Consider the following 27,705-nt stretch of genomic DNA (forward strand, 5'->3'; position numbering starts at 1 on the left):
ACGCCGGCTTGTGCTCGCCCTCACAGTCTGGCCATTGACCGAGCAACCCAACGTTCCTACCAGCTCCCTCCGCAAGAATCTGATAATTATCGAGGATGGAACGTGATCTTGCACCAATGCATATTTCCTGAATAAATCCTCACCGTGTGGATTGCAACGTCGAACGTCGGCTGTAACAACCTCAGGAGTCGTTGCATAACCAGAGGGGTGGAAGGGCGGGGAGGGAACAGGAGGGGCAGAACCCATGAACTGGCTCGTGAAGCGTCGACACTAGTAGGATCTAAGGGGCCGTCCATAAATGACGTCACGCACCTAGAAGGGGGTCAGACATTTGTGACGATGTGTGACAGGGAGGGGGGGGGGGACTGTGACGTCACATCAACATGCGCAACGTTAAATAAATATAGACAACACGTTCTAATTAATCTTAATTTTAGAACTTTCGTGACTGCAGGAATTATTATTTGGTTCTTTCGGTTAAGTCACGTCTAAAGATAAAATAATAAATTAAATTAAATAATAGAATACGACGTTTCGATTGCAACACAAGCAATCATCATCAGGTATAATGAAATAGCGACATAAAATCTAACCAGAAAACTATAGACAGACATATTAGCAGACAGATATTACCAAGATACATAGCGAGAGCAACACAGGTAACAGAGAGGGGTGATCGTCTCTGTGGGGTGGCCTTAAATAGACAGAGGGGGGGGGGGGGCGGAGGCAGAGAGAGGGAGGGGGGTTAGATAAAAAAAATTAGCATATCAATGAGTGGTCAACAGACGTGGTGCTCCAAGTACGATGGCACGGCAAGCAAGCCTGAAAATCAGGAGGACACACTAAAATTAAATAACCTAGTAAAATATCGAAATGTAATGTAATACAACAATCGAAACGTCGTATTCTATTATTTAATTTAATTTATTATTTTATCTTTAGACGTGACTTAACCGAAAGAACCAAATAATAATTCCTGCAGTCACGAAAGTTCTAAAATTAAGATTGAACCACTTCTACGGGGAAGTTTTAAGCTTATCTTTTTTCTCTCTCTCTGGCGACTTGTTTTCTCTGCCTGTGTCCTCTTTAGAATGTTCACACTTAAATTCTAACTTAGCAACTTTGAAATACGTAATCAACCAGGCTATGCGTTAATTGTGTGTTGACCGACCCTCTGTGTTGTATTACATTACATTTCGATATTTTACTAGGTTATTTAATTTTAGTGTGTCCTCCTGATTTTCAGGCTTGCTTACCGTGCCATCGTACTTGCAGCACCACGTCTGTTGACCACTCATTGATATGCTAATTTTTTCTCTAACCCCCCTCCCTCTCTCTGCCTCCGCCCCCCCCTCTGTCTATTTAAGGCCACCCCACAGAGACGATCACCCCTCTCTGTTACCTGTGTTGCTCTCGCTATGTATCTTGGTGATATCTGTCTGCTAATATGTCTGTCTATAGTTTTCTGGTTAGATTTTATGTCGCTATTTCATTATACCTGATGATGATTGCTTGTGTTGCAATCGAAACGTCGTATTCTATTATTTAATTTAATTTATTATTTTATCTTTAGACGTGACTTAACCGAAAGAACCAAATAATACGTTCTAATTAGACGTTTTGATAAATGTTTTCTCCGACAACATCAGAGTGCAGCGGTACATTAAATACGCACTACAATGACAATAGTTTAAAGCGATTTGAAGCATGTTTTTTTTGGGGGAGGGGGGTTGCAGAGCTTTGTGACGTCATATTTAAAGGGGGGCCTGACTTTTTGTGACGCCGTGTGACGAGGGGAGGGGGGGGGGGCGGTCAAAAATCGTCCAAAATCGCGTGACGTCATTTATGGACGGCCCCTAAGCTTTTAGCGCTCATTGCACCCGAGGGTGCTTGCAACAAATGAACCTCACTACCTCGCTGATCTCGCCAAGCAGCATGAACCACCGTCACGCGAACACTCCGGTGGTCAGCGTCGGCTCGTGGCTTTCGGCTGCTGGACATCGAACAAAGGCGGCGGTCACCGCATCGCGCTGCGCATTCTGCGGTCACTTGGAAAGCTCTTTCGATATCAGGAAGCCACTTCCGATGTTATCTAGATTGAAAACTAATTTCTTTAGAAATGCTTTTTGTGTGTTTAGTTTGTTCTTCCCCTAGCTCCAATTAGCACAGCTGGCTTTGTACGGTGCGAAAGAAGTTCAACAAACATCCTCGGCTGTTTGAAAAAACTAAATGCGTGAGTTTCTTCCATTTTGTGATGTTGTCCATCACGAGGTGTTGTAAAGTAGTTGAGCTCGCATCAAAGTTTAATACACTTCATTTCAGCTGGAGGTCTTGGATGTTTATTTAAACAGTTACACATGAAATTTCAAGATTGAAAACGAAACTGATTTTAAGTAAAGATAACTCTTTGCATTTATAATCATCAGTGTATTTCATGTAAAGAGTATACAGTACATTGAGTTACAGCCAGTCTGAATACATTATCATAAAACAGTAAACCTGAAGGCAAAACATTTACTCATTCTTCAGCAGTAAACCCACAAGCAATACAATTATTACCTAAAGCCAGTTCAAGGCACCTAAAAGCCTTAATATGGTTATATTCAAGCATGTCAATGTTGGTGGGTGGGCACCGAGGGAGTCTGGGATAAGGGCCTCAGCTGGATTCGATCGGGAGGGGGCTCTCCCCACACAGTGGCAGCTCAGGGTCTCCTACAAGTCGAGGGTTTCTGGTGGCTATCGGCGAGATTACAGATGCACGTATGAAGTCTGTGCCCCGTGGAGATGAACGCCTCCCCAATGCACAATCGAGCAAGCGTAGCGGGCGTTTGAATTTAGTGTAAAGAATTTAATAGAACACCAAACGATACAATGGAATGTGAATTTAAATGGAAACTAAATGCGACGGCATCTGAAGACGATGTTCATTTTGTAGAGAGAGTGGGGCAGAGTCGGTCACAGGCAGAACGTATGGTAGCTTTTGATCCTGGACTTTGAACAGGAGCGAGAAGTCGACAGCATGGTGAGCTGGGGGACAGGAATTCCTCACTGTGGAGGTAGCAGAGGATTATGAGTGACCTCCCAGTGACCAAAGGTTGACTGGGGGCTTTTTCCATCTGTGATGAGGATCTTTTAAAACAGGACCTTGACACGGCACGACTTTTGAAGCTGAGACAGCAAAGTGACAACCAACGTGAACCTTGGCTTACCCTGGAGCCCAACTTCATGTATCACATGCCTCAAAACTAAAATGTATGATTAATTAGGTATCTAATGATTCACTAACCCCTGTGATTAGATGGACAGTCAATTCTGGATCTCGATTCAGTAATCAATTCTTCCTCGTCTCATTTACCACATTCAATTTCTATTACTCGCACTATTTTCTGCCACGTGTTGTCTCATTGATTCCAATAGCACGAAGGTTTACCGCACGGCTCTGACTTGTTAAATGCTCAGCAGTAAGCCTTTCGCATCACGAGCCGGGCGTGCCAGTTGCCTTGTTCAGCACGAGAGCCCAACTCGCCCTTGATTGCACGCAGCCAGGCGGGCGACGGAGGAGCCGTGGCGGTCGATGGTTCCAGTGTTTTTCCCGCACGCGCCGCCCGGTTAAATGTTGTAGACGGAGCGCACCGTGTCCACGTACACCTGGTCGGGCATGGCCTTCCTCTGGCTGCCCGGCTGCAGGAAGCGTTTGATGTTCGGCTCCTGACTCAGGCGTCCCTTGAACTCCTGGCACGGGGAGAGGGAGCAACGCCAGGTTAAGGGGGTCGCGAGGCTCATGGCTTCTACCGCTGCGTAGGCTTTCACGGTTGTGCTTGTAAAGCGCTTTTCGGGTCGTGTCGCATGCTGCTCGGTACAACGACTGACATTCCGCATCGCTTGCCGGGAGCTGCTAGCCTTCAAGGGATGTCGATGACGGACAGCCAGTGTTCGTAAAGTCCCTTTACCTGGAGGTGCGGGAAGCCGGAGAGAAGTTTAGGGAATCTCTCCTCCAGCGCGAGCAGCAGCTCCAGCAGCAGAACATCGGCCACGGTGAGGGAGGTGCCCACCAGGAAGCCTCCACCACCACCACCATCGCCAAGTACCTGACCATCGCCACACCAGCAGTGCAACATCACCGTCACCAACAACCAGTACATGGGCACTTACGCTTCATTTTCTTGGTTCTTTCGGTAAAGTCACGTAGAAGGGAAATAATAAAATAATAAAAATAAAACAAAATACAATTCTCACGATGTTTCGGCCACAACGCAAGCAGCCGTCCTCAGGTGAAGAACAGGGCTGTTGGAAAGACAACGTCCGAAATGTCTTTCCGACAGCCCTGTTCTTCACCTGAGGATGGCTGCTTGCGTTGTGGCCGAAACTTCGTGAGAATGTTATTTTATGCTTTATTTTTATTATTTTATTATTTCCCTTCTACGTGACTTCACCGAAAGAACCAAGAAGATAAATCCCTGCAGTCACGAAAGCTTTAAATCGAAATTTTACGCTTTATTGTTTTGCTTCTGTCGTTTTGGTGACGCATGCAACTCTTGCGAATGACACTCATCCCAGTCTCTTGCATTCTCACCTGCTTATACAAATACACTTGAAGTAACTTGACGCCAGCAAGACCAGTGGCAGTACAACACCATAAACTCCATCACCAGCATCAGTGAATCATCACTTCATCGCCGCCACCAACGTCGATACAACATCCGTCACTCCATAACCAGCATCCGCACATCATTCCTCCATGAGTAGCATCAGCACAAGCAGCACAATGTGACCATCACCATATATGACACCCTAAAACCCACATCACCGCTCGTAACGCAAAGAATGCTTCCCCGACCAGACACACTGATACTCGCAGCCACAACATGAACTCAAAGCATTAAAAAAACCCACAGGAAGAGATCGGTTCAAGTTTTGTACGAAAAACAACAACAATAATACTGATAATTGTTTTTTTACCCTTCTATCTGGCAACAAAACTGAGACCTTTTTACAAGGAGTCATGTTTGCATAGACCGCAATACCTGCAGTCATAATACAAACAAAAGACATAACTCTGATAATGTGCACTGTCCTTAAAGTTGATTGATCCACACCCGAGACAGCTTTCCTTAGAGCCTAGTCTCACATGGGTTGGACCAGATGACGCCAAAAGGCGCACAACTCAAAGACAATGCACCATCAGAGTATGAGAGCTCGGGGCAAGCATCTACACTATGGGAACCTCATTTGCCAGTAAAAATATGATAATTGGTTCTTTACCCTTCTATCTGGCAACAAAACTGACACCTTTTTACAAGGAGTCATGTTTGCATAGACCGCAATACCTGCAGTCATAATACAAACAAAAGAACATAACTCTGATAATGTGCACTGTCCTTGAAGCTGTCTCGGGTGTGGACCAATCAACTTCAAGGACAGTGCACATTATCAGAGTTATGTCTTTTGTTTGTATTATGACTGCAGGTTTTGTGGTCTATGCAAACATGACTCCTTGTAAAAAGGTGTCAGTTTTGTTGCCAGATAGAAGGGTAAAAAAACAATTATCATATTTTTACTGGCAAATGAGCTTCCCATAGAACAATAATACTGCGTGGATATACATTTGGTGGTGAAGCCCTGTGAGTGGTTGCTCACGATTTTTCTGTTCCTGGATTTTTCTGTTTGCGCATAGTCACTTTAAGATGTTTTCTTGTTCATGTTTTTGTTTTTTGTTTGTTGCGGTTGCACCCGATTCAAGAGCCGAATGGCTCACAGGGCTATACCAAATAAATGAAACTGAAACTGAAACACTTCCGGCGAGAGGAAGCTCTAAATAGGTCCTCTGGATTGTACAGCATGCTTCAAAACAATGTTAACACTGACATGGCACTATCGTTTTTAATGGGAAAAGAACGGATAATACACTGTAACATGATAAAGAGTGTATGCTAATCGCTTCAAAAAGCCAAAGAGTCTCCACTTGTTCGCCATCATTGTCAACACATTGCCTGGAATCTTCTCCAGGTGGTCGACAGAGCCCAGAGGCGGCACATTTCTTGTGCTATCGTTTCAAATTCTCAGAAGTGTTCACATTTTTTTTAATTTCAAATTCTCGGAAGTGTTAACATTTTTTTGAAGCACCGTGTAATTTTGTTCTCCGCCTTTACCAGACACACGGCTCTCCGTTCTCTTCTTTAGAACTTTATTCCCCCCCCTCCCCTTCTCAACCTACTACAGTCCACGTTGAGCCCTCCTCCTGTGGGAGGCGATTAAGACACGGCGTGCGTGCGATGCTAATTAGCTAGGTGTCAAGTGGGGGGGGGGGAGGGTTGGAGAGGATGTACGTTGGCACCGGTGTTGTTCGCTTGGGAGGTGTCAACCTGGCAGCAGTACGGACCCCACCTGGGCTTGATCCAGGAATAACGCACTTAACGAGCGCTGGGACACGCGCCCCCTCGGAGCCCTGCTCCCTGTCGCCGCCCGTCCAGTCTCTCCCCTACAGCGGCTGCTCATCGTACTGCCAAGTCCACCTGGGGCAGAGCTGTGGAACCTACGGCCTGCAGGCAGCAAGCGGCCCACGATTTCGTTTCGTGCTACCAAGCGGCCATGCGAGACGTACCACTGTGAAGATATTTATCAGCCACTGCGACCGTCTTGGCTGCACTTATCGGGGGGCTAGAGGGGCACAGAAGTGACTGAGGTGCGTGTTCATGTGCTTAGATGCACAAAAGACAGGCAACGATACCCCATACAGCCTTCACAGACTGTAGGGGCAAGTGCTGTTAGCGAGCACCTATGAAGGCCGGCATGGTACACGAGGGGGTGAGTGGCCAGCACCACGCCCGGCCGCCTTTGTCTCCCCAGTGGCGATGTTTACACACACCGCACCAGGTACTCATTTGAGTCTGAGTCGACCTAAAGGAGGCCAAGGACCGCTTCAGATATTCGTCACCGATGTTGGCCGTGAGCAGTAATTGAACTCGGGTTCGCAGCGCAGCGTAGCGCTAACTGCTGCACCACCGCTCGCCTAAACGCGCGCACACGTGCACGCACCTTCTCGTAGACGGGCAGGTAGCGCTTGGAGGCTTTATCTTCCACCTGTTTCAGCCTCTGCTCGAATTCCTCCGGCTTCAAGAAGGCGAGGGGCAGCATCAGCTCCCCCAGGTCTCGCATGCCCTCCACGTACATGTCCACGCTGCTCCACAAAGACAAAAAGTCGTCACCCCCTGGAGCAGTCGCCATCAACTGCCGGGCCAAAGACTGCGATAGCGAGCACCTTGGAACGCAGCGGTGTGAATGAGTGGGCTGTATGGGTGTGTGTAGGGGTTTAGTATGAATGAGTGAGTGGACTGTATTGGAGTGTGTGTTGGGTTTAATATGAGTGAGTGGGCTGTATGAGGGTGTATTGGGGTTAAAATGAGTGGATTGTATGAGTGTGCATAGGGTTTAATGTCATTGAGTGGGTTATATGAGTGTATGTAGAGGTTAACATGAAATTAATGGGTTGTATGTAGAATGGAAATAATAAAGAATACAAATAATAAAATAATTCTGTGTGAGAATTATTTTATTGTTTTATTTTTATTATTTTATTATTTCCATTCTACGTGACTTTACCGAAAGAACCTAGAAGATGAATCCCTGCAGTCACGAAAGCTTTAAATTGAAAAAGAATTGTATGTAGAAGTTAAATTAACGAGTGGATTGCATGGGTGTGTATAGGGGTTATGTGAATGAGTAGATTGGATGGGGGGGGATGTATGGGGGTTATGTGAATGAGTGTATTGTACGAGTGTGAATAGGGGTTATTTGAATGAGTGTATTGTATGGGTGTGTATGGGGTGTATGGGGGTGAATGTAAACGAGTGGCTGCGATGTGAGTGGCTGCAGGAAGGAGTGGCCCCGGCAGCACAAGGCCGTGCTCCTCCTCACTGTGCTCTCTGGCGCGCATCTCTGGGCTGCATGCCGGCCTTGTCGGCGACGTAGTTGATGATGGCACGAGTCTGCACCAGCCGCATGCCGTCCATCTCCACCATGGGCAGCTGCTCATACAGCAGGACGCCGTCTGCGCGCAACGAGACGGCGGAAACGAATCGCCTCCGTTTGGCTACGTGCGGTGTGAAAGAAGTTCACCATCCATGCGTACAAACGGAATCGGGAGCACATTTGGTGTTCGCACGATTTTTTGTAACAGGAGGGGGGGGGGGGGCAATTCTGCGATGCGGTTTTAATCCAAGTTAGTCACACCTTTTGATCAGGTACCGAGGGATTTGTCCGTTTTGAGTTGGAGAGCGTAAATAAGGTGTGTGTCGTACACCCTTCTCCTTCCAACACGAGGCAATTCATACCGTCGTCACGTGGTGTACACACGTGCCAATGTATTAGCGCTCCATCACCACCAGTGTGTTTGCATGTTTTTGCCACAAGTACGTGTGGTGAATTAAGTTACCTAGTTGGTGTTTTAACATCTTAACACCTCCTGTTTTATCGCAAGAGAAATGGTAAAACCTCTTCTCCTTTTTGCATACTGTAGATGCATATGTTTTACAGCTCCAAAATGTGGTCTCCAGTACAACCCAATTACCCAGGAATCCCTTGCCGAGCCTTAGAATTCTCTCTTTGCCACTCGGGTGATCGACCAATTCCATTCAAGAACGAGTGGCATGTGGCAGTGCGAGATTGGAGCACCTGCAGAAAACCCACGCATGCCTGTGGGTAACATTGCAAAACCAGCCAGCTCCTGGATAACTCGCAGTCAATGGTCACCCATGTACGTGGGTGGGCTCAACTGCGTTTAGATTCCGATCATCTTAGAGCCAGCAAAGTGCATTCAGGGCGATTTGGCCAACGAGAGGAGGAGACCTCACGATGCTGTACATAAGAACACAAAATAAAAATAAAACTGGGCAAGCAAAATCATGCACCGACTTGGCAGCCTCACCCAAAAGCAGCGTCGTCTGCCACTGGTGCGTGCTTACACGAGCGACTCTTCACTCAGTGCCGCAATGACAGACGTGAATTTGATACTGCAGCAGAGACAGCTGTGGTCGCCTGGTGACGTACAAATCGTGCTCGAAAAGCAAATCCGACTACCCCACCCATGCAAGGAGACCCTGGGAATGCGAACGTTCAAACCCAACAAGGGCTTTAGGATTTCCTCACGTTCCAAATTGACATCGAATTCCTCATCTCCAAACTCCGGATAATCCAAAATGCTGCAACCAGACTCATCACCTACATCCGTAAATATGACGGACATCACCCCACTCCCTCCACTGGCTCCCATCTAATTCCAGATCTATTTCAAGATCGCACTGCCTTCAAGATCCTCCTTGGACTCACCCCTGTCTACCTCTCATCTCACTCTCCTCCCCTCCCATCTCACTCCCCTCCCCTCCATGCACCCTCCTATCTCTCCCCTCTCATCTCACTCTCCTCCCCTCCAATCTCACTCTCCTCCCCTCCACGCACCCTCCTATCTCTCCCCTCTCATCTCACTCTCCTCCCCTCCAATCTCACTCTCCTCCCCTCCACGCACCCTCCTATCTCTCCCCTCTCATCTCACCCTCTTCCCTCTCATCTCACTCTCCTCCCCTCCAATCTCACTCTCCTCCCCTCCACGCACCCTCCTATCTCTCCCCTCTCATCTCACCCTCTTCCCTTCCACGCACTTTCTGCACACAGGGCGTGCATTGCTTCTGCCGCCGCCCGGCTATTTTCTCCATTGCCCCCGTTCAAGTCAAGGCTCTGAACCTTCCTTTTCCCGTCTACCTACAATGGTGTTGTTGATAAGAAATAAATATGGCCACTGTTCTATACAATGCCTTGAGATGGTCGCATTCGGACGCTATATGCATGCAAATTGTATTGCATTGTACAACTGTGGGCCTTGTGCCCTCTCATCCACTGCCCCACTGGGACGTGGCTTGATGCCAGCAGGCCTAAAAGAAAATCGGCAGCCCTCTCACAATGGCATTTGAACCCCGATGTTCTCGGGGCGTATGACATTCTCGTGGTTACGTTCAATTCCTGGGGCATCAGTGGCTCGGAGTCATTTCGCTCAGGCGACACGAAACGGGGACTCTGCTGAGAAATGTTGATGCAGTGCCCGTCAACTATTAACTGTGTTTACGAGCATAAATCCCCTGGTGGCGAGATGTTAACTACCTCACCTGGTACGCAGGAGGGCATGGGTTCGATCCCGACCCTGACGCTCTGTATATTTGGAGTTTGCATGTTCTCCCTGTGGTTGTGTGGATTTTTCTCCGGGTCCTCCAGTTTTCCCCTCCACATTTAGAAACACGCATTTAGAGGATTTGACGGCTATAAATTTCCACATGATAGGCCACTTCGTTGAGCTATCATTTGTGGCCAGGTCGCTTTTGAAAAAAAGCTATAGAGCTCAATGGGACTTACCTGGTAAAATAAAAAAGAGTTTATTAGCTTAAATGGTGACATGGTACCCATAGAAAAAGGAGAAAACAAGAAATATCCCCTGTTACTTGCAGATTATTCCATGTATATGAATACGTACAATGAGGGGTGAAGCAGTGGCATAGTAGTTATAGCACTGTGCGATTAACCTAAGTTGAAATCTTGGCCAAGATGAACATCGGGAGAGTGATTATCTGGCACATCGCCCAATGATGCTGGATGTAATTACCAGCGAAACGTCGTACTACTCAGATTGTAAACGTTGTGGACTTACTCTCCAACACACCGGTGTGCTGAAGTAGTAACTAATTGGCGTTTTGTTTACGTGACAAATCCCTTACTAATTGGCTGTGTCGGGTGGTGGAGGGTTACGATACATTTATACTTGATAATTGTTTTTTTACCCTTCTATCTGGCAACAAAACTGACACCTTTTTACAAGGAGTCATGTTTGCATAGACCACAAAACCTACAGTTATAATACAAACAAAAGACATAACTCTGATAATGTGCACTGTCCTTGAAGTTGATTGGTCCACACCCGAGACAGCTTTCCTTAGAGCCTAGTCTCACATGGGTTGGACCAGATGACACAAATCCAACGTGATGATGCTATCATCACGTTGGATTTGTGTTTCGGATTTCGGGATTTTGAGCTCCCGTGAAATGAGAGGGACACTTGGCTGTTGGAATTTAAATAGAGGAATCTGGGTTTCAGCCGCCCCTGAATTAACCAGATTCTCAAGCAAAGTGAGCTAAGTAACTTAGCCCTGCTCCTAGTGGCTGGACAAAAAAACTCTACCGTAAAGGTTGAGATTGAGAAACAATATTTGTTTGACTGTCATGCAACAAGCAATTTCATAGCAGAGTTTTTCTCGAGAAAAGATAAGGTGGCCACTTTAACATTTTTTTTTTCAAAATCTCTGCCACAGGTCATTCTCTGACACTCGTGGCACACTGCTCCACCTCTTTGACGTTGACGCTAATAGCACAATGGGGAAAAAATACCAACAATTTTGTTTCTCTTTCCCCCATTGTTATTCCAACTACAACAAGACAAAGAATCCATTCACCGAGCAGCCCAACCCCCCACCCACCCACCCGCCGTGTTCAAGAATGGACCCACAGAAGCGGATATCACACAACTACTCCTGAGATGCCTGCAAGTGACCCCTGGTTCACACAGAAGGGAACAGCACTTATCCACCCGCCCTGCTACAGAGGTGATGCCCGTTGCATGGCGGTCAAACCGTCATTTTTTATGCTCAGAGGATGGAAAAAGCCACATTTTTCTGCAATCCATTAGTGACCCAGCCTAAGACCATCAACTTCACTACACTTGAGAACCCGGCTTAAACACAGGCGACTGGCTGGATTAGATCCCATGTTCTCAATGGCACCCGCTCAGTTGCTGAAACCTCTGAGCTGCTCGGCCAACTCGCAGACCAACACGTTTATTATCCTGCAGAGAGATAAACGGGCAAACCTGCCTGGATCAGGGTCCAGCAGTGTCAGCTCAGAGCTCTGACCTCCGAATCACCCGTCCTTCTCAAAACAAAGTCGAATTTTGAAACGCCCGTTGCCCAACAACTCAAACACTGACAATACGTGGGGGGCAGCCACGCAATCAAATATATATTTTTTCAAATCTTTATTTCCATTTATTTCCCCCGACTTTATTCGAGTTGTGCTATAGGGATCATATCACAAGACGTGATTCGAGTTCATTCAGATCTCTCTCAGAGTTGCACCCTCACCCCGTGTCTAAGGGAACAAGATTTTGCATCAATTATCATGCAAATTGCTCTCAGCATTTCTCCGGACGAACCTATCGGTCTCTTGCTCAGAATGCATCATCATCTTCCCCGTGTCTCCCCGTGTATGCGACTGTCTGCGGGTGTGAGTCTCCCTGTGTGTCTTTGCCAGTTTGTGTCTCTACCGCTGCCTGTACGTCTCTGCGCGTCTCACTTGCTCTGCCTGTCCCTCACTGCCGCCTGCCGATACTACTTCTGCCTTCTCCCCGTCTGTCCCACTCTCGCCATTTCTGTCCCTAGCGCTGTCTCTCGATCTCCTCCCGTCTCTCTTCCTTCAAGCGACCTTCAAAAACATTTCTTGTGAAACAAATACATGGAATTTATTTTTAGCTTGGCAATAATGCAACGGTGTTGGTGGTTTGGCATTTAATGTTTTTACAGAGAATATATATCTATAAACATAACTTTACAATGATCATTTGGTTTATGTTGTTTGAAATATCAAATTCTTACTTAGAAACGAGCAATTATAATGTGTCAACAGCATTTGTAAATAAAATCGTAATGTGTAAAGGTCAGAAATCTATAAATGCTTCTAACCTTTGAGCAGTTTCTGATATTCATCTTTCGTCTTCAGAAACTCCTCTTCAAACTGTTTCGAGGGACAAAAGAAAGAAAGAAAGAAGGAGAGGGAGCGAGCGAGAGATTTAAAAACAAAAGCGACGTAATACAAAGTTAAAGAAAGAATGTCGCAATCATCTCGTGCCATCAGTACGGGTATAATTCCGCCACCTGCCACGTTGTGTAACAACAACCGCCGCAGGAGAGAGAGACACTCTCGTCAGCACACAGCCGACTACGCAGCGCGGTGCCATCACAGAGCTGAAGGGGAAGACGAGCAGAGCATGGCGACTCCAGGGAAGCGATCCATAACCGGGGTATGGCCCACGGCCCTTACCTGTGCAATGCAAGACAAAGATAAAGATCTGCCGTGTAGCGCACACAGGATGTTGGGCAAAGTGCTGTAAGGAGAGCACCTATGAAGGGCAGCACGGTGTTTTGAGGAGGTGGTGTGGCCAGTCCCCATACCCAACCGCCTTTGTCTCCCCGGTGCCAATGTTTACACGTAGCACCAAGTACTAATTTAAGGTGGCTCAGTTAACCTACGGAGGCCCAGGACTGGTTCCGATATTCCCATTGATGTTAGCCATGGCAGTGAATTAAACTCAGACATCTGGGTTCATAGCGTAGTGCCGCCAACCACTGCACACACACACGGGTTGCACTCGGCTCACTCATTCCACACGTGTATGCGACTGGAATGACGATGCTAGGCGTCTGCATTGACCGAGCGTGAACAGGGTTGACGAGCCCTAATGGACTATGTCCGTTAAAACCAGTCCAAGGAATTCCGATGACAAAGGCAGCAGAACTTACTTTGGCGCGCTAGAAATGGGACATCAACTTAACCCGAACTAACATACATTTGGCATCATTATTGGAACACCACTTTGCTTGGGATAAGAACCCGAGAGGAAGTTTAAACAATTACGAAGTGCCAGATTTTAGGAGACATCTAGTCTTCACGAAAAGTGTATTACGCTCGGCTACATTGAGAGCCGTAACTATTGCCTCACTGAGAAATACTCTCACAAACTGGCGCTGTTCATCTGCAGTCCAGGAACAACGCATCAACTCTCTACGTATGTTGAACTTCTTTCGTACCGTACGTAGCCAACCATGATAATCAGAGGTGCTGGGGAAGGACAACAAACTCTGCAACTGCCCATCTCTCATTCACATCGGAAGTTTATGTTCTCTCTGTCTTGTTCGATTTACGCATGCAATTGCACCATTCGATTCCACAAACAATTTGCAGCCTGTTCCGCGTGCAATGGACCTCACATTCTACTGACAGGGCTCAGAAACTTTAAATTGGCCGAAGATTTGCCGGCTTAAAGCAAATGCTGGCCCATAAGCTGACAGACTACAATGTTATTTGATTTCTTACGTAGCGAAACGGACCACTTTACATGTCCATCCCTTTTGTCGATCCACTGCTGGATGAGGTCAGCGGCACACACAATCTGGTGGAGTGGCCAACATCTGTATCCTCCCCCTGCAGATGTTCACACGATGCAACAGGCCCTCCTCTGAGGCCGAATCGAGCTAGGGGAGGCCTACTACAGCTTAAGTCCAACTTGCTACGCTTATCGTCCATGGCCAATGGTCAAGTCTCGGCCTCCAGGATTGTCGTGCGGTGCGTACGCACAACGCTGGGCATAGATTTGCGGATGTACTTGCTGTGTATGACACTTCCATGGCTTTTGTGACCACAGGGTAACAGTGGGCAAAGTGGCACTGCAGCCCGATGTATGCAACATAACCTCAACACGCACAAACAAATGCAATGGGGAACGGATTATGATTGTTTGGACGCCGCATACAGTACGCTCTTTGAATACCGTACCCCCAGGGCATTTATCTCTGTTGACAGAGACGGGGGGGGGGAGACGCAGCCTTGGATACCCGCACTCGGGAAAAAGCCACCCGCGTGGCAGAGTGAGAAAGTGACCACGGGAGCAACGGCAGCCCAAGCGGTGGCCGTCGAGTCGCTTCGCCGCCGCCGTCACCAGCACAAGGACGAGGCGGTGCAGCTCAGAGGTCGCAAACGGGTTTTGATTCCTTACCCGTACCCGTACCCGGCCGCACCAGGGTCGCAAACGGGTACCCGTACCCGGGTAGGGTACGGGTATCGGGTACCGGGTACCTGATTGCGACCTCTGGGATGAAGCCATTTTGCAGGCGCGGGTGGGTTGATTCTAGGAACTTGAATTGTGAGAAGAGACACCAGACGTTGGGAAATGAGTGACAAACGGTGACTCACCAGTGACTCACGGCCTACCCGTACCCGGCCGCACCAGGGTCGCAAACGGCTACCCGTACCCGGCCGGGTACGGGTAGCCGGGTATCGGGTAGGGTGCAGCTTCACGCGTTGAGGCGAAACGTTTCAACGATTTCCCTGCTCGGCGGCAAGACAACGGGAAGACATTTTCGACATACGAAGAAGCGGCGGCGTTCTTCACTGCGAGGCCCGCGGGTCACTGGCGGTCACTGGGGCCTTTAGTGCGGCCCCCCCGACAATACACAACACGTGACAACACCCCCACCATCATCATCATCAACATCGTGCTGCTGTCAAACCCCCCAAATGGTTTCACACGTGTGGCGGCCCTCGCAACTGATGATGTCTTATCGGCAAAAGTGCCCCCCCCCACCTCCCCCTCTGAAAATGAGTGAAGAACACTGACATGGAGTGTCCCAATAGCGACAGGCGCCACGACGGCGGGCAAAAGGTTGGTGCCTGGGCATCGCCTTGAAAGAGGGAGACGCGAATGCTGCACTAGCGCACTGACGAACACATTGGCCGGAGTTCGCAAAAAATGTTTCTGACGGGGGGAACAACATTCTCCAACGTGCGAATCGCTCCCGCAGGCTCAGATTTTTTTTTTACAAAAAATTCACATTTACGATTCACGCGTGAGCATCTTTTTTGTTGTTGTTGTTGTTGCCAAAAATGGATAAATGTCGCCAATGTGGGATGTCTGCCAAGGTGATGTCTGCCAACGAGATATGAATCAGGCGACTGGGTTTGACCGAGCGCTGCGGATTTAACGAGTGTGGCAAAGAGGCACTCCAAAAAAATCGCCACCGTCTGCTACGATTGGTCTTTTATTAGGCGTCCTGTTTTACACAATTACAAAAAATCCGAACCACTGTCACAATATCCTCTTTGCACAATGCAGGAATTTAACCAATTGCCTTGCGGTTTTGTGCTGGGCGGGGGGGGTTATTGCCAAACATTTTTTGTTACAGGGGTTTCAAAGCTGCGTCTGGTTCCCCGTAGGGTAAGAAGAGCAGGAAGAGCAGGCGCATGCTTGAGCGCACCCAACCTCACCGTCCTGATTTATCTCAAAGAGCATCTGAATTACACTGCAGGCACAACATCAAGATAAAGACGCCCCGTGTAGCCTTAGCAGATTGTAAGGAGCAAGTGCTGTTCGTGAGCGCCCATTAAGGCCGGCACGACACATGAGGGGGTGGGTCGCCAGCACCACGCCCGGCCGCCTTTGTCTCCCCAGTGGTGAAGTTTTTACACATCGCACCAGGTACTCATTTGAGGCTGAGTCGATCTAGGGGAGGCCCAGGACCGGTTCAGATAATCGTCACGGGTGTTGGTCGTGAGTTGGAATTGAACTCGGGTCGCCGGGTTCGCAGCGCGCTGAGCGCTACACCACCGCTCCCCACATCACACATACACACACCCATCACCACCACAACACGAGCCTTAGTAAAGCACACTAATGATAATACTGTAATAATGATGCCATTTTTGGGGGGATTAATTAGCGTTAACTTATTGAGTGAGAATACATTTTAAGACTATTTCATGGAGGGCCTTGCATTGTGAAATCCCATGGAGGAGGTAATCACAATAACTGGAGAACCATATTCTTAGGTTTTTTCGGTAAAGTCACGTAGGTAAAACATCAAAATTAATAAAAATAAAATAAAGATCACGACGTTTCGGAGGCAACACAAGTCTCCGTCATCAGGTGGGACCGTCACAGCCAGATTAGCTGCATCAAGTGGGGGCTAATCTGGCTGTGACGGTCCCACCTGATGACGAAGACTTGTGTTGCCTCCGAAACGTCGTGATCTTTATTTTATTTTTATTAATTTTGATGTTTTACCTACGTGACTTTACCGAAAAAACCTAAGCATATGAATCCATGCAGTCACGAAAGCTTCAAATATAGAACTGGAGAACCCCCCCAAGCATTGCAGGAAACAATGCCCGCATGATAGGATGAAAACATCCATTGCTGGACCACCATCTCCCGTCAACCTCGCAGCAACAAATGAACAAAATTGTTTATTCCCAGGCGGTTTCCCATTCGAGCGCTAAACCTGACTCAAACACGCTTTGCTTCCCAAGATAGACAAGATCGGGCACATTCAGGGTAATTCGGTCGTAAATCTAGACCAGTTGTTGTGCGTGGGGTGTGACGGCATCCACATTTCTTAGCCGTGGTGTTTTGTTTCACAAATGTAGGAGGGCATCTGCGATTTGGTGAGGAGGGCAGTCCAAATGGGCCATCTCTGAGTGTTTTTAATCATCATTTCGTATCACCGGCTATTGCACACGACTCAGAATCGCGGGCATTGACAAAGAAAATGGAACAAAAGCTGAAAAGTGCTCAAAGACGCGCGGAGAGGTGCCCTGCTTGGAATTAGACTGAGTGACAGGAAGACTTGTACTTGGATTGGAGAACAAACGCAGGTTAGACACAACATAATGGGTATTACGTAACCCTTTCCGATTCTGATGGCTTACATGTGCGACAAGCTCGTACATTTACGGATTCAGTTGTTCTTCCGGAACGGAATCAGAAAACTAAAATAAAAAACTTTATCGGTACCGAGGCTCCCACAAGGCCATACGGGAGAGCGTGTGGCACGGCTTGGCACAAGCTGTCAGAAGTTGGTCGTGTCTCTATCGTTCTCTGCCGTGAGTACAGTGTCTTTACTCTGAACAAAATTAACATTGAACCGCTCGCGCGTTCCAAGATTCAGCGGTGAACGGGACCCCTGCCTGCAGCCTGCAGACGTCTCGGAACGGGAAAGGGTTCAAGTGGACTGTGCGGGACGCGTCGCGGCTAGAAGGGAAGACAGCCAACGGTCGAGACTGGCGAAGGAGTGGCAGCCAGATGAGCGAACGCACCCAGGGGAACGTCCACCGCGGAGACCACACGACAGAATCGGCGCGCGGCAGTGGGACGCATCGCTGCATCGCAAAGACCCTTGGTTGATGGGCGACGGCTTTGACGACGATGACGACGAGCCATCGGGAGGGGACGCAGCCGAAAGTTTTTACTCGGCGCGCAGCGTTTACGCAAATACGCATCCGGTGGCGGCAGCTGCAGCGCTTCTCTTCAAGTTTCAAGTTTCATTCATTAGGTATAGACCTGTGAGCCATTCGGCTCTTGAATCGGGTGCAACCGCAACAAACAGAAAACAAAAACATGAACAAGAAAACATCTTAAAGTGACTATGTGCAAACAGAAAATCCAAGAAAAGACAGCAAAATATTGCAGAAAAAGCACTGTACACCAACACTGTGTGCAAAATCCCAGTGGGATGCAAGTCAAACAACAACAACAACCACAAGACAACTTAGATTAAGGTCATCAGTCTAACTCTGTACTACAACAAACATGGCCAAACCAAAACACTTTTCGAAAATCACCCAAATAAAGCCATAAAAGCAATGAAACAGTGGTTATTGATCGAGGGCACTGGCTGCAGGGACCCTCTGGGGCGGTGGTTCTCAAGCTGGCGTGCACGCGACCCCCTGGGGGTTACGGGATGCCGTTTCTGGGTGTGCGAGACACGGCCGGATTTTTGCTGGAAGGTGAATCGTCGAAACACAAATTAAACAGGGGCACGTAAGTACGACCACTTTGTTTCAAACCCAGTGAAGGGTTAAGGACCACTGCTCTAGGGGGAAGGTGCAAATTATCGCCAATTATCTTCCCTTTGTCTCTGCTCAATGAGCCGCGAACACCGCGAGGTGCGCTGGCACGGGGGTTCGACACCCCCCCACCCCCCTCCCCCCCAGGAATTCCTCCTTACAGTGAACGCGATTTGAAGCCACCGTGAGCATATTTCAGTTTTCACTACGGTACGCGTGTTTACGGCGGCGGCTTGGGGAAGGCCTCATCTAGCAGTGGATTGGCCAAGGCTGACGACGATGTATTTGCTATAGGAATGGGGCAGTCGCGCAGTGCTGTGTAGGGGTGCTTAGGGCACTGCACTGTGAACCCAGTGACCCGGGTTAGATTTTTTTGGCCACGGATAACATCGGCGGCGAGTGAGATCTGAACCAGGCTTGGGCTCCCCTCCCTTCAACATCGCACACTGACCAGCTTGATGTAGTATGGTCAAACAACGCCCCCATGGCTGAGATGTCATGGGGAGGGCCTTCACCGAGTTGAGATGTGCTGTCGAGCTCTAAATGCAGGCAGTGAACATCCCCGCATGACAGTACGGCAAGTATCCGTGTGGTGACGCAGTTGATGGCATTAATGAGTAGCATTGACGGAGTAAACGTCTCTATAAAATGCGTGCATTTTTAGGGGCAATGGAGGGATAATTTTAATAAAAGGGGCCTATGCGACTTATACTATTAAATTGTTAAACGTAAATGTAACTCAATAGCAATTATGTTTATATACATATACACAGGAGATGTTACGAACATTAAAAACCCGGTTTGCGCGAGTTCGAATCTCAAATGAGGGTCAATCATCTCTACTGGATAAATACGAGAACTTCAGTGGGAAGTAAACATCGGATGCTCCCTGGACAGATTGGTTATTGCCACGAGAATTTAGAATTCCCACCACTTGTTTCAGGACCACCAAATGCGGATGGCCAAATCACTCCGAAAAAGCTCAATCTCGTCAGATTTTGGAACCTGAACAGGGGTGGGCCTGGTTGGTGCTTGGATGGGAGGCTCCCTTTGAATACCAGTGGTGAAACGTCATCTTCCTCGCCTGGTATGAAGGAGGTTGTGGGTTTGATCCCGACCTTGACGCCTGCTGTATTTTTGGGGTCTGCATGTTTCTCTCCCCGCGGTCGCATGGATTTTTCTCCGGGTCCTCCGGTTTTTCCCCTCCACATTTAGAAACAAGCTGCGTTAATAGTATTTGGCTGCTATAAATTTCCACATGATAAGCCACTTTATTGAACTATCATTTGTGGCCAGGTTGCTTCTAAAAAATAGCTATGTAGCTCAGTGGCCCGTACAATGGTACAATTTTATATATATATAAAAAAAATAGTTTTAATAGTTATATTCTTTGGGTCTTTCGGTAAAGCCTCGTAGATAGAAAGAAAAAAATATATCACAACGTTCGATCGCAACACAAGCAATCGTCCTCTTTTCTCATCTGATGACGATTGCTTGTGTTGTGATCGAAACATCGTGATATTGTTATTCTTTTTATTTGTATTATTTTTCTATCTACGTGGCTTTACCGAAAGACCCAAAGAATATGAATTCCTGCAATCACGAAAGCTTTAGGCAGATTTTTAGTAGTTGTTGGCTTGGGCTGAGACACACCTAGGAGATGGTAGCACTGCAATAGATGCTTGATCGTAGCTATCAGTATTATCAGCTCATTTCGTTTGTGGGTTATCTCCGGATACTCCAGTTCGATCCCACATGCCACTCGTGGCCATTCGTCGCAATGCAGGACCTCTCCCGAGAATATACTTGAGTCTCAGCGAGGCTTTCCCTGGGTAAACAAAGGGCATTACCTTCAACACGATTGACTTGGGCAACTTATTTGAGTAGGCAAAACGTTGGCCTCGGACGCTGACCCACCTCGATGCCAGCGGCAGCCAGCACCCATCGAATGGACTCCATGCGTCCACGTCCATCGAAGTAAACGAGCTTTGCCTTCGAACTCATGGTGGCTCCCCGACACTCTTGTCCCTGCACCAGCCTGGCTCTCGCGATCTCTCCTTGCTGCTCTGTCTCCGATGCTGCTGCTGCTGCTGCCGTTCCGCTCTTCCTCCTCTCTCTCGCTTTCGCTCTCCCTCACTCTTTATCTCGTGTCCTCCCAGCTCCTCTAGATTCTCTTTCAGCTCCTGCACACGCCGCAGACAAAACAGATTCCCGTTGTTGTACAAGAAACGTTCAATCCTCTCTGTCTGCGGTCTTTTGAGAGTCCGCGGTCACTTACATGCGCCGTACGTATTATTGACCAGCGCGGTGAAATATGGTCAACTAACCCTCACGATCCGCACCAGTACGGAGATTCCGTCACCCAAAATGGCTGTTTCGTGTGCTCCAGGCAAACATGGGAGGAGTGGCATTACCGATTGGAACACCGAGCACCAAACTCGGTGTTCTGAAATAAAGTACTGGCCATGGCTGATAACTGTGGCGGGTGATATCTGAACGAGTCCTGCAGCCCCAACCCCCCCCCCCCCCTCTTTACGAACCCAACACTGGTGAAGTGTGGTCATAATCCGCGTGACTAACACGGCACGGAGAAGCTGACAGTGGAATGACAACGAGCTGTTCACAATAATATCCAAACAAAAATTGAGGAATTGAGTTGGCAGTGGTGCGCGAGTGCATATCAAATAAACTTCCCGTTAACCTACCACATGTACAGTATGTATGTATTCTAGATTTGAAGTTTTAGTGACTGCAAGGATCCATACTTTTTGGTTTTATCGGTAAAGTCACGTAGGTAAAAAACTAAATAAATTAAATTAATTTAACTAAATAAATTAAATTAATTAAATTTATTTTGTTTTTTACCTACGTGACTTTACCGAAAGAAACTAAAAGTATGTATGTATACAGCAATGTTTATTATGCACCTGGTAAATTATTCTAATTATTTTACATGTAAATGTGAGGCCCATGTACATGTCAAATAATGAGAATAATTATTCTAATAATGAGAATAATTATTCAAATGATTTTACATGTAAAATAATGAGAAGAATTTACACCACTGTCAATCTACGTGCTATGAAGAAGGGCCATCGCCCAGGCTCCAACTGGTAAGGAGTTCAAATGCACCGCCTGCCGCCAACGCGTGCAGGTCAAGGACGTCCTGTCCCAGCTACCAGTGCTCCTGCCGCCACCTACATGGACCTCAAATTCCTCCCCGATCTTCGTAAGCGAAGAACCTTTGAAGGCCACAGTGTTATTGACAAGCGTGTTCAGTTTTTGTTGTTGTTGTGCTTGTGGACCACTGCTAACGCAGAAGCAGCAGCAGCATGACCAAACAATTTGTTTAAAAAAAAATCCGTTCCTAGATTTGACCATACTTCAGTGCAGATTGAATATTGGATGAGAGGGAGCCCTCCAACGGATTCAGGTATCACTCGCCCACGGCTGGGTATCAGACTCGGGTTGCTGGGTCCATATAATGCTGTGCGCAAACCACTGGTCCCCATTTCTCTACCCCTGTTTGCGGGTCCGTTTCGTCTCTGAAAGGAAACGGGATTTGCGCGCTGTGGCAAAGCGCTCGACTCACAACCAGCATATCGCAGCTTCAATTCCCATTCGGTTTCACTCAGCCCACCATCGTCGTCATCATCTCTCATGGGCCAAGCCAATTAATGAACCACTTTGGAAAGTCCATAGGGGTCGACTTTTGGCGAGGCTGGCCACTACCACCATGGGAATGCGGATTTTCCACCAACTAGCTCAGGGCTATAAATGGACATGGGCACCGCCCAAGACTCGACCGATCGTGGCAGCATTTCCTTGTGTTTTACATGCAGGATAGCGCCCCTACAATACAATTATTTTGGAATTTTTACACCAGTGACATCGCATAGCATCGATAACATGCTGCAAATGATGGCATCGTATTGCAACAATTTAACGTAACGATGACATTGCCCGGTGGCAAATGAAGTTGTGCGTCATGTTTGACACTGCCCTGACACCCAAGTGCTTCAATCCATCGTCGGCGATTGACAACCCCTAAGCCTGGCGACTTTAATGGCTCAAGCGAACACGAGGAAACAAAAGGAGAAAAAACAAGCGGAGGAAATTCGAATCGGGAGGTGGTGGGGTGGGTTCGTGTGCAATGAACCGTGAGTCTGAACGACAGACACGGTGAATCGAGCTCAATTTCTTCACCTAAAACAATCAAACAATGGGGGCCCAGGATGACCGGCGCTTGAATTCCCACAACCGCGCACGGAACGGCGATGGCATTCGTGAGAACATAAACCGGGGGTGGGTGTTTACGTTCACCAACGCGACGCATATGGCCATTGGCATTAAGGAATAGAACGACATCCGCGTGGAAGGAAGCAGGAGACAGCGCCTGCTGTGCTGCACAACACCGCGCTGCTCAGAGGGGGGTCGATGCGGAGTACAGTACAACAATGTATTTAGGTGTACTGCCCTCCGCTACCCTGAACGCCTATTACACCCCTCTTTTGCACATGACGAGCCGGAGGCAACCCTGCATGCAAGACATTCCATTTAATGCCCATGGAGTCTCATGGTGTATGCTGGAGAAGCAATGTAAATGCATCGATTCTTAAGCTCACGATGCATGCGTACAATGTGTAATTGATCATTTGCAATCAGCAGACGTTATAGGCGAGCGGTTCCCGTCACCTCCTGTAGCCACTAGCGGGCACTCCCCATTGTCAGCAATACAAAAAGAATAATTCCAGAACAGAATTGAGAACACCAAATTGCACCAGATTTCACAGAGCCACCGACCGGGTTTAACCATCACAAGCCTAATGTGTACAAATCAAACTTTACTGCTTGATTATGAGACAGCCGTTACACAATCTTCTGTACCTTGCCCTCTCTCTGCAATGAGCATCGCACGGATAATTTACGTTTCATACGCGAGAGGCCGATTAGCACGGTTGGCAACGTACGGCGTGAAATAAGTTCAACTTACTTTCGTACATTAACAATTATGCCATTTATTTATTATCAAGGAAAGTCTCACCGAGTCTCAAAACTATTTTTAGCAGTGTCTCGGCATTGGGAAGTTTTTGACAATTCCCATCAGTGCACTGGTGGTGACCACCCTATAGTCTGTGGCTACTCGGGGCCCACCACTTCAAATTTTCCCCCAAACTACATGAATCCCTCATTGCAAGCACACCAGCCGCACTGGAGGGGAATACTTTTGAGCTGTGTATAGTGTTACCCCCGCGCTCTCAGCCACTTCACTGCCTCTTGAAGGCACAGAAGTGACTGGGGTTTGTGTCCGTTAATGTGTAGGGAGTGGTGGCGGTGGTGTAGAGAGTGGTGGCGGTGGTGTAGGGAGTGGTGGCGGTGGTGTAGAGAGTGGTGGCGGTGGTGTAGAGAGTGGTGGCGGTGGTGTAGGGAGTGGTGGCGGTGGTGTAGGGAGTGGTGGCGGTGGTGTAGAGAGTGGTGGCGGTGGTGTAGGGAGTGGTGGCGGTGGTGTAGGGAGTGGTGGCGGTGGTGTAGGGAGTGGTGGCGGTGGTGTAGGGAGTGGTGGCGGTGGTGTAGGGAGTGGTGGCGGTGGTGTAGGGAGTGGTGGCGGTGGTGTAGGGAGTGGTGGCGGTGGTGTAGGGAGTGGTGGCGGTGGTGTAGGGAGTGGTGGCGGTGGTGTAGGGAGTGGTGGCGGTGGTGTAGGGAGTGGTGGCGGTGGTGTAGGGAGTGGTGGCGGTGGTGTAGGGAGTGGTGGCGGTGGTGTAGGGAGTGGTGGCGGTGGTGTAGGGAGTGGTGGCGGTGGTGTAGGGAGTGGTGGCGGTGGTGTAGGGAGTGGTGGCGGTGGTGTAGGGAGTGGTGGCGGTGGTGTAGGGAGTGGTGGCGGTGGTGTAGGGAGTGGTGGCGGTGGTGTAGGGAGTGGTGGCGGTGGTGTAGGGAGTGGTGGCGGTGGTGTAGGGAGTGGTGGCGGTGGTGTAGGGAGTGGTGGCGGTGGTGTAGAGAGTGGTGGCGGTGGTGTAGGGAGTGGTGGCGGTGGTGTAGGGAGTGGTGGCGGTGGTGTAGAGAGTGGTGGCGGTGGTGTAGGGAGTGGTGGCGGTGGTGTAGGGAGTGGTGGCGGTGGTGTAGGGAGTGGTGGCGGTGGTGTAGGGAGTGGTGGCGGTGGTGTAGGGAGTGGTGGCGGTGGTGTAGGGAGTGGTGGCGGTGGTGTAGGGAGTGGTGGCGGTGGTGTAGGGAGTGGTGGCGGTGGTGTAGGGAGTGGTGGCGGTGGTGTAGGGAGTGGTGGCGGTGGTGTAGGGAGTGGTGGCGGTGGTGTAGGGAGTGGTGGCGGTGGTGTAGGGAGTGGTGGCGGTGGTGTAGGGAGTGGTGGCGGTGGTGTAGGGAGTGGTGGCGGTGGTGTAGGGAGTGGTGGCGGTGGTGTAGGGAGTGGTGGCGGTGGTGTAGGGAGTGGTGGCGGTGGTGTAGGGAGTGGTGGCGGTGGTGTAGGGAGTGGTGGCGGTGGTGTAGGGAGTGGTGGCGGTGGTGTAGGGAGTGGTGGCGGTGGTGTAGGGAGTGGTGGCGGTGGTGTAGGGAGTGGTGGCGGTGGTGTAGGGAGTGGTGGCGGTGGTGTAGTGGTTAGCGCGCTGCGCTATAAACCCGGCGACCCAGGTTCGATTCCCGCTCACGGCCAACACCAGTGATGGTTATTCAAACCGGTCACGGGCCTCCCCTAGATCGACTCAGCCTCAAATGAGTATCTGGTGCGGTGTGCAAACTTCGCCACTGGGGAGACAAAGGCGGTCGGGGGTGGTGCTGGCCACCCACGCCCTCGTGTGCCGTGCCGGCCTTCATAGGTGCTCGCTAACAGCACTTGCCGCAAGTCTGTTAAGGCTACAGGGGGATGGGGGGCGGTCTTTGTCTTCGTCCGTAAAAGGTATTCAAATGTCCTATTCAACCCTCAGTACAGACCCAGTATAAACATTAAACGCTTGGCCATTGTTGATCTAAAGGTTCCAACCATGGCCTAACGTTGCATTTTACTGCGTGAGAAGAAAAAGTGGCACTTTGAGAAAACCCACCACTCATTCGAGGGAATAGCACTCAAGAATCAAAACATGGGTTCACAAGCCACTTTACTGCCATCTCCTGGCCATCATCGCAGTCGCGCTGGCTGTGGGAGCCGCACCAAATGTCATTCACCAACCCTTGCCTCCGACTCGTTGGGTGACAGGCTTTTTATGCACGTTGAACTTCCTTCGCAGCGTACATAGCCAACGTGTTGATGATGCCGATACATGGAATGGTAAGCATTCAATTCGCATGTACAGCACAAACACACAATAGTACAATATTACAATGCTACGTACGTGTGTGCAGTTCACTGCATTACGTAGAATTCAACAGATAAGAATATGCGGGTCAGAACACGCGTGCCATCACACATGCATGCATGCATGACTAAATACGGACTATAAAAGAGAAGTAACATTTTATGACAGCACACGGTTGCTGTGGGGTCGTGATGACTGGTACGAGAAAGACTATTCAAATCCATCCGGAGGAAATTGCGGTCGCGTTCTGTTTGCAAATCTGCAAATGACCTCCATTCAAAGGCTGTCTCGTAACGTTCAATGGGGGCAATCACAATGCTCAAGTCGTAAAGATATATCATTTGAAAGACATTCACGTAGAAAAAAAAAACACTTTTTCGGTGGAAGTAGGGGAGTGGATCCTACTTGGAATATTTTGGCCAATTCTTCTTTTTTGAGTTTGTGATGTTGTTGTTGTTGTCCATGTGGGAGAATACCCACACAGACCTGGTCAGACGACATTTACCATAAAAAAACACTCACTCAAGACTTTTTGCACAACATTGTTAGCCTTCTATACAAACCCCAAAGTCGAGGAACACAATTGTGTACAACTGCAGGGAGATTTAAACCACAACAAAATCCCCAGCGATGCACACTGCGGACAAGACACTTGCAACGAAGGTTTAGAATTTGCACGTGAACAACAACAACAAACACCATTGAATGATGTCACCCTGACCTTCGGGCAGCCGAGTCGGAGATTTGACGATCCGCTTCTGTGACCTATGATGGCCGTGTCCCAGTCCTCTCCACACACACACACCTGTGTGACCTGTGAGAAATGGCTCCTCCTGTGTGCGCTGAGCTACTTTTTTTTAAAACCAGCACCACCGTCTTCCCTCTCCCCCCCTCCCATAGAACTCATCCACCCACTGGCTCAGTCAGGGCCAATGGGAGGCGGGAGTGAGCGTCCCTGCCCTCGTCTGTGATGCAAGAGACGTAGTGGGGGTGTTGGAGGGGGTAGGAGGGGGCAAATGTGGGAGGTGACCGGAGGGGGTTAGGATGGCTCTTGGGGGTTCGGTGCGGGTAAAGGGCCTGACAGTGAAGCTCCCGAAGGCAAATCCATCAATATAATTTTGTTTCAACAGGTGCGGCCAATTGAAATTCGTGACATTTTGTGATCAAAGTAATCTTTGCGGTGAGTTAATCTTAAAAGTTGGACATTTTTGGCTTGCGCAATGGCATTCACGGGCCAAATATTCGAATTAAATATTTTATTTTACCAGGTAAAGCCCACTGAGCTGAGAGCTATTTTTCAGAGGTGACCTGCTCACACAATGGCTCATCACAGTGGCTTATATCATCTCGTGGGAATTTATAGAAGTCAAAGAATCTAAAAGCATTTTTTAAAATCTAGAGGGCAAACCCGGAGAAGCCGGAGAAATATCCACGCCTACCATGGGGAAGGGTCAGGATCGAACCCATGGACCTCCTGTATACCAGGCGAGGTAGTTAACATTTCGCTACCATGGTGCCCCAATGGCATTGCAAATGAAGCACATTGCAGACTTAAGAAGCTTTGAAATAAGATACCGTACAGTAGTGTCGAACAAATGTTCGTGGGCATCTTGCGTACCAGGCGAGAGCGATAACATCTTTAAACACGCGCCTTACACGAGGCAACGCACCATCTTCCACAAAGCAGAACAATTCCAAG

The 27,705-nt window shown here is 48.7% G+C and overlaps 1 protein-coding gene across 2 annotated transcripts; it reads right to left on the reverse strand.

Annotated features, from left to right (window-relative positions):
• Window positions 1–2,330: 2,330 nt before the first annotated feature.
• Window positions 2,331–26,906, reverse strand: LOC144931742 (glutathione S-transferase A4-like). Of its 2 annotated transcripts, none has more exons than XM_078855978.1 (7): window positions 26,728–26,906; window positions 20,623–20,888; window positions 12,771–12,822; window positions 7,915–8,047; window positions 7,036–7,177; window positions 3,951–4,088; window positions 2,331–3,732 (listed from the first exon to the last, which is right to left on the reverse strand). In XM_078855978.1, the coding sequence occupies exons 2-7, from the start codon at window positions 20,707–20,709 to the stop codon at window positions 3,610–3,612; spliced, it is 675 nt and encodes a 224-aa protein (XP_078712104.1). In that variant the 5' UTR covers window positions 20,710–20,888; window positions 26,728–26,906; the 3' UTR covers window positions 2,331–3,609. The 2 variants fall into 2 exon arrangements, with proteins under 2 accessions (XP_078712104.1, XP_078712105.1); XM_078855979.1 differs by lacking the exon at window positions 26,728–26,906 and adding an exon at window positions 21,033–21,203.
• Window positions 26,907–27,705: the final 799 nt, after the last annotated feature.

Source organism: Lampetra fluviatilis, chromosome 4, assembly GCF_964198595.1.
Source record: "Lampetra fluviatilis chromosome 4, kcLamFluv1.1, whole genome shotgun sequence".
Lineage (NCBI taxonomy): Eukaryota > Metazoa > Chordata > Hyperoartia > Petromyzontiformes > Petromyzontidae > Lampetra > Lampetra fluviatilis.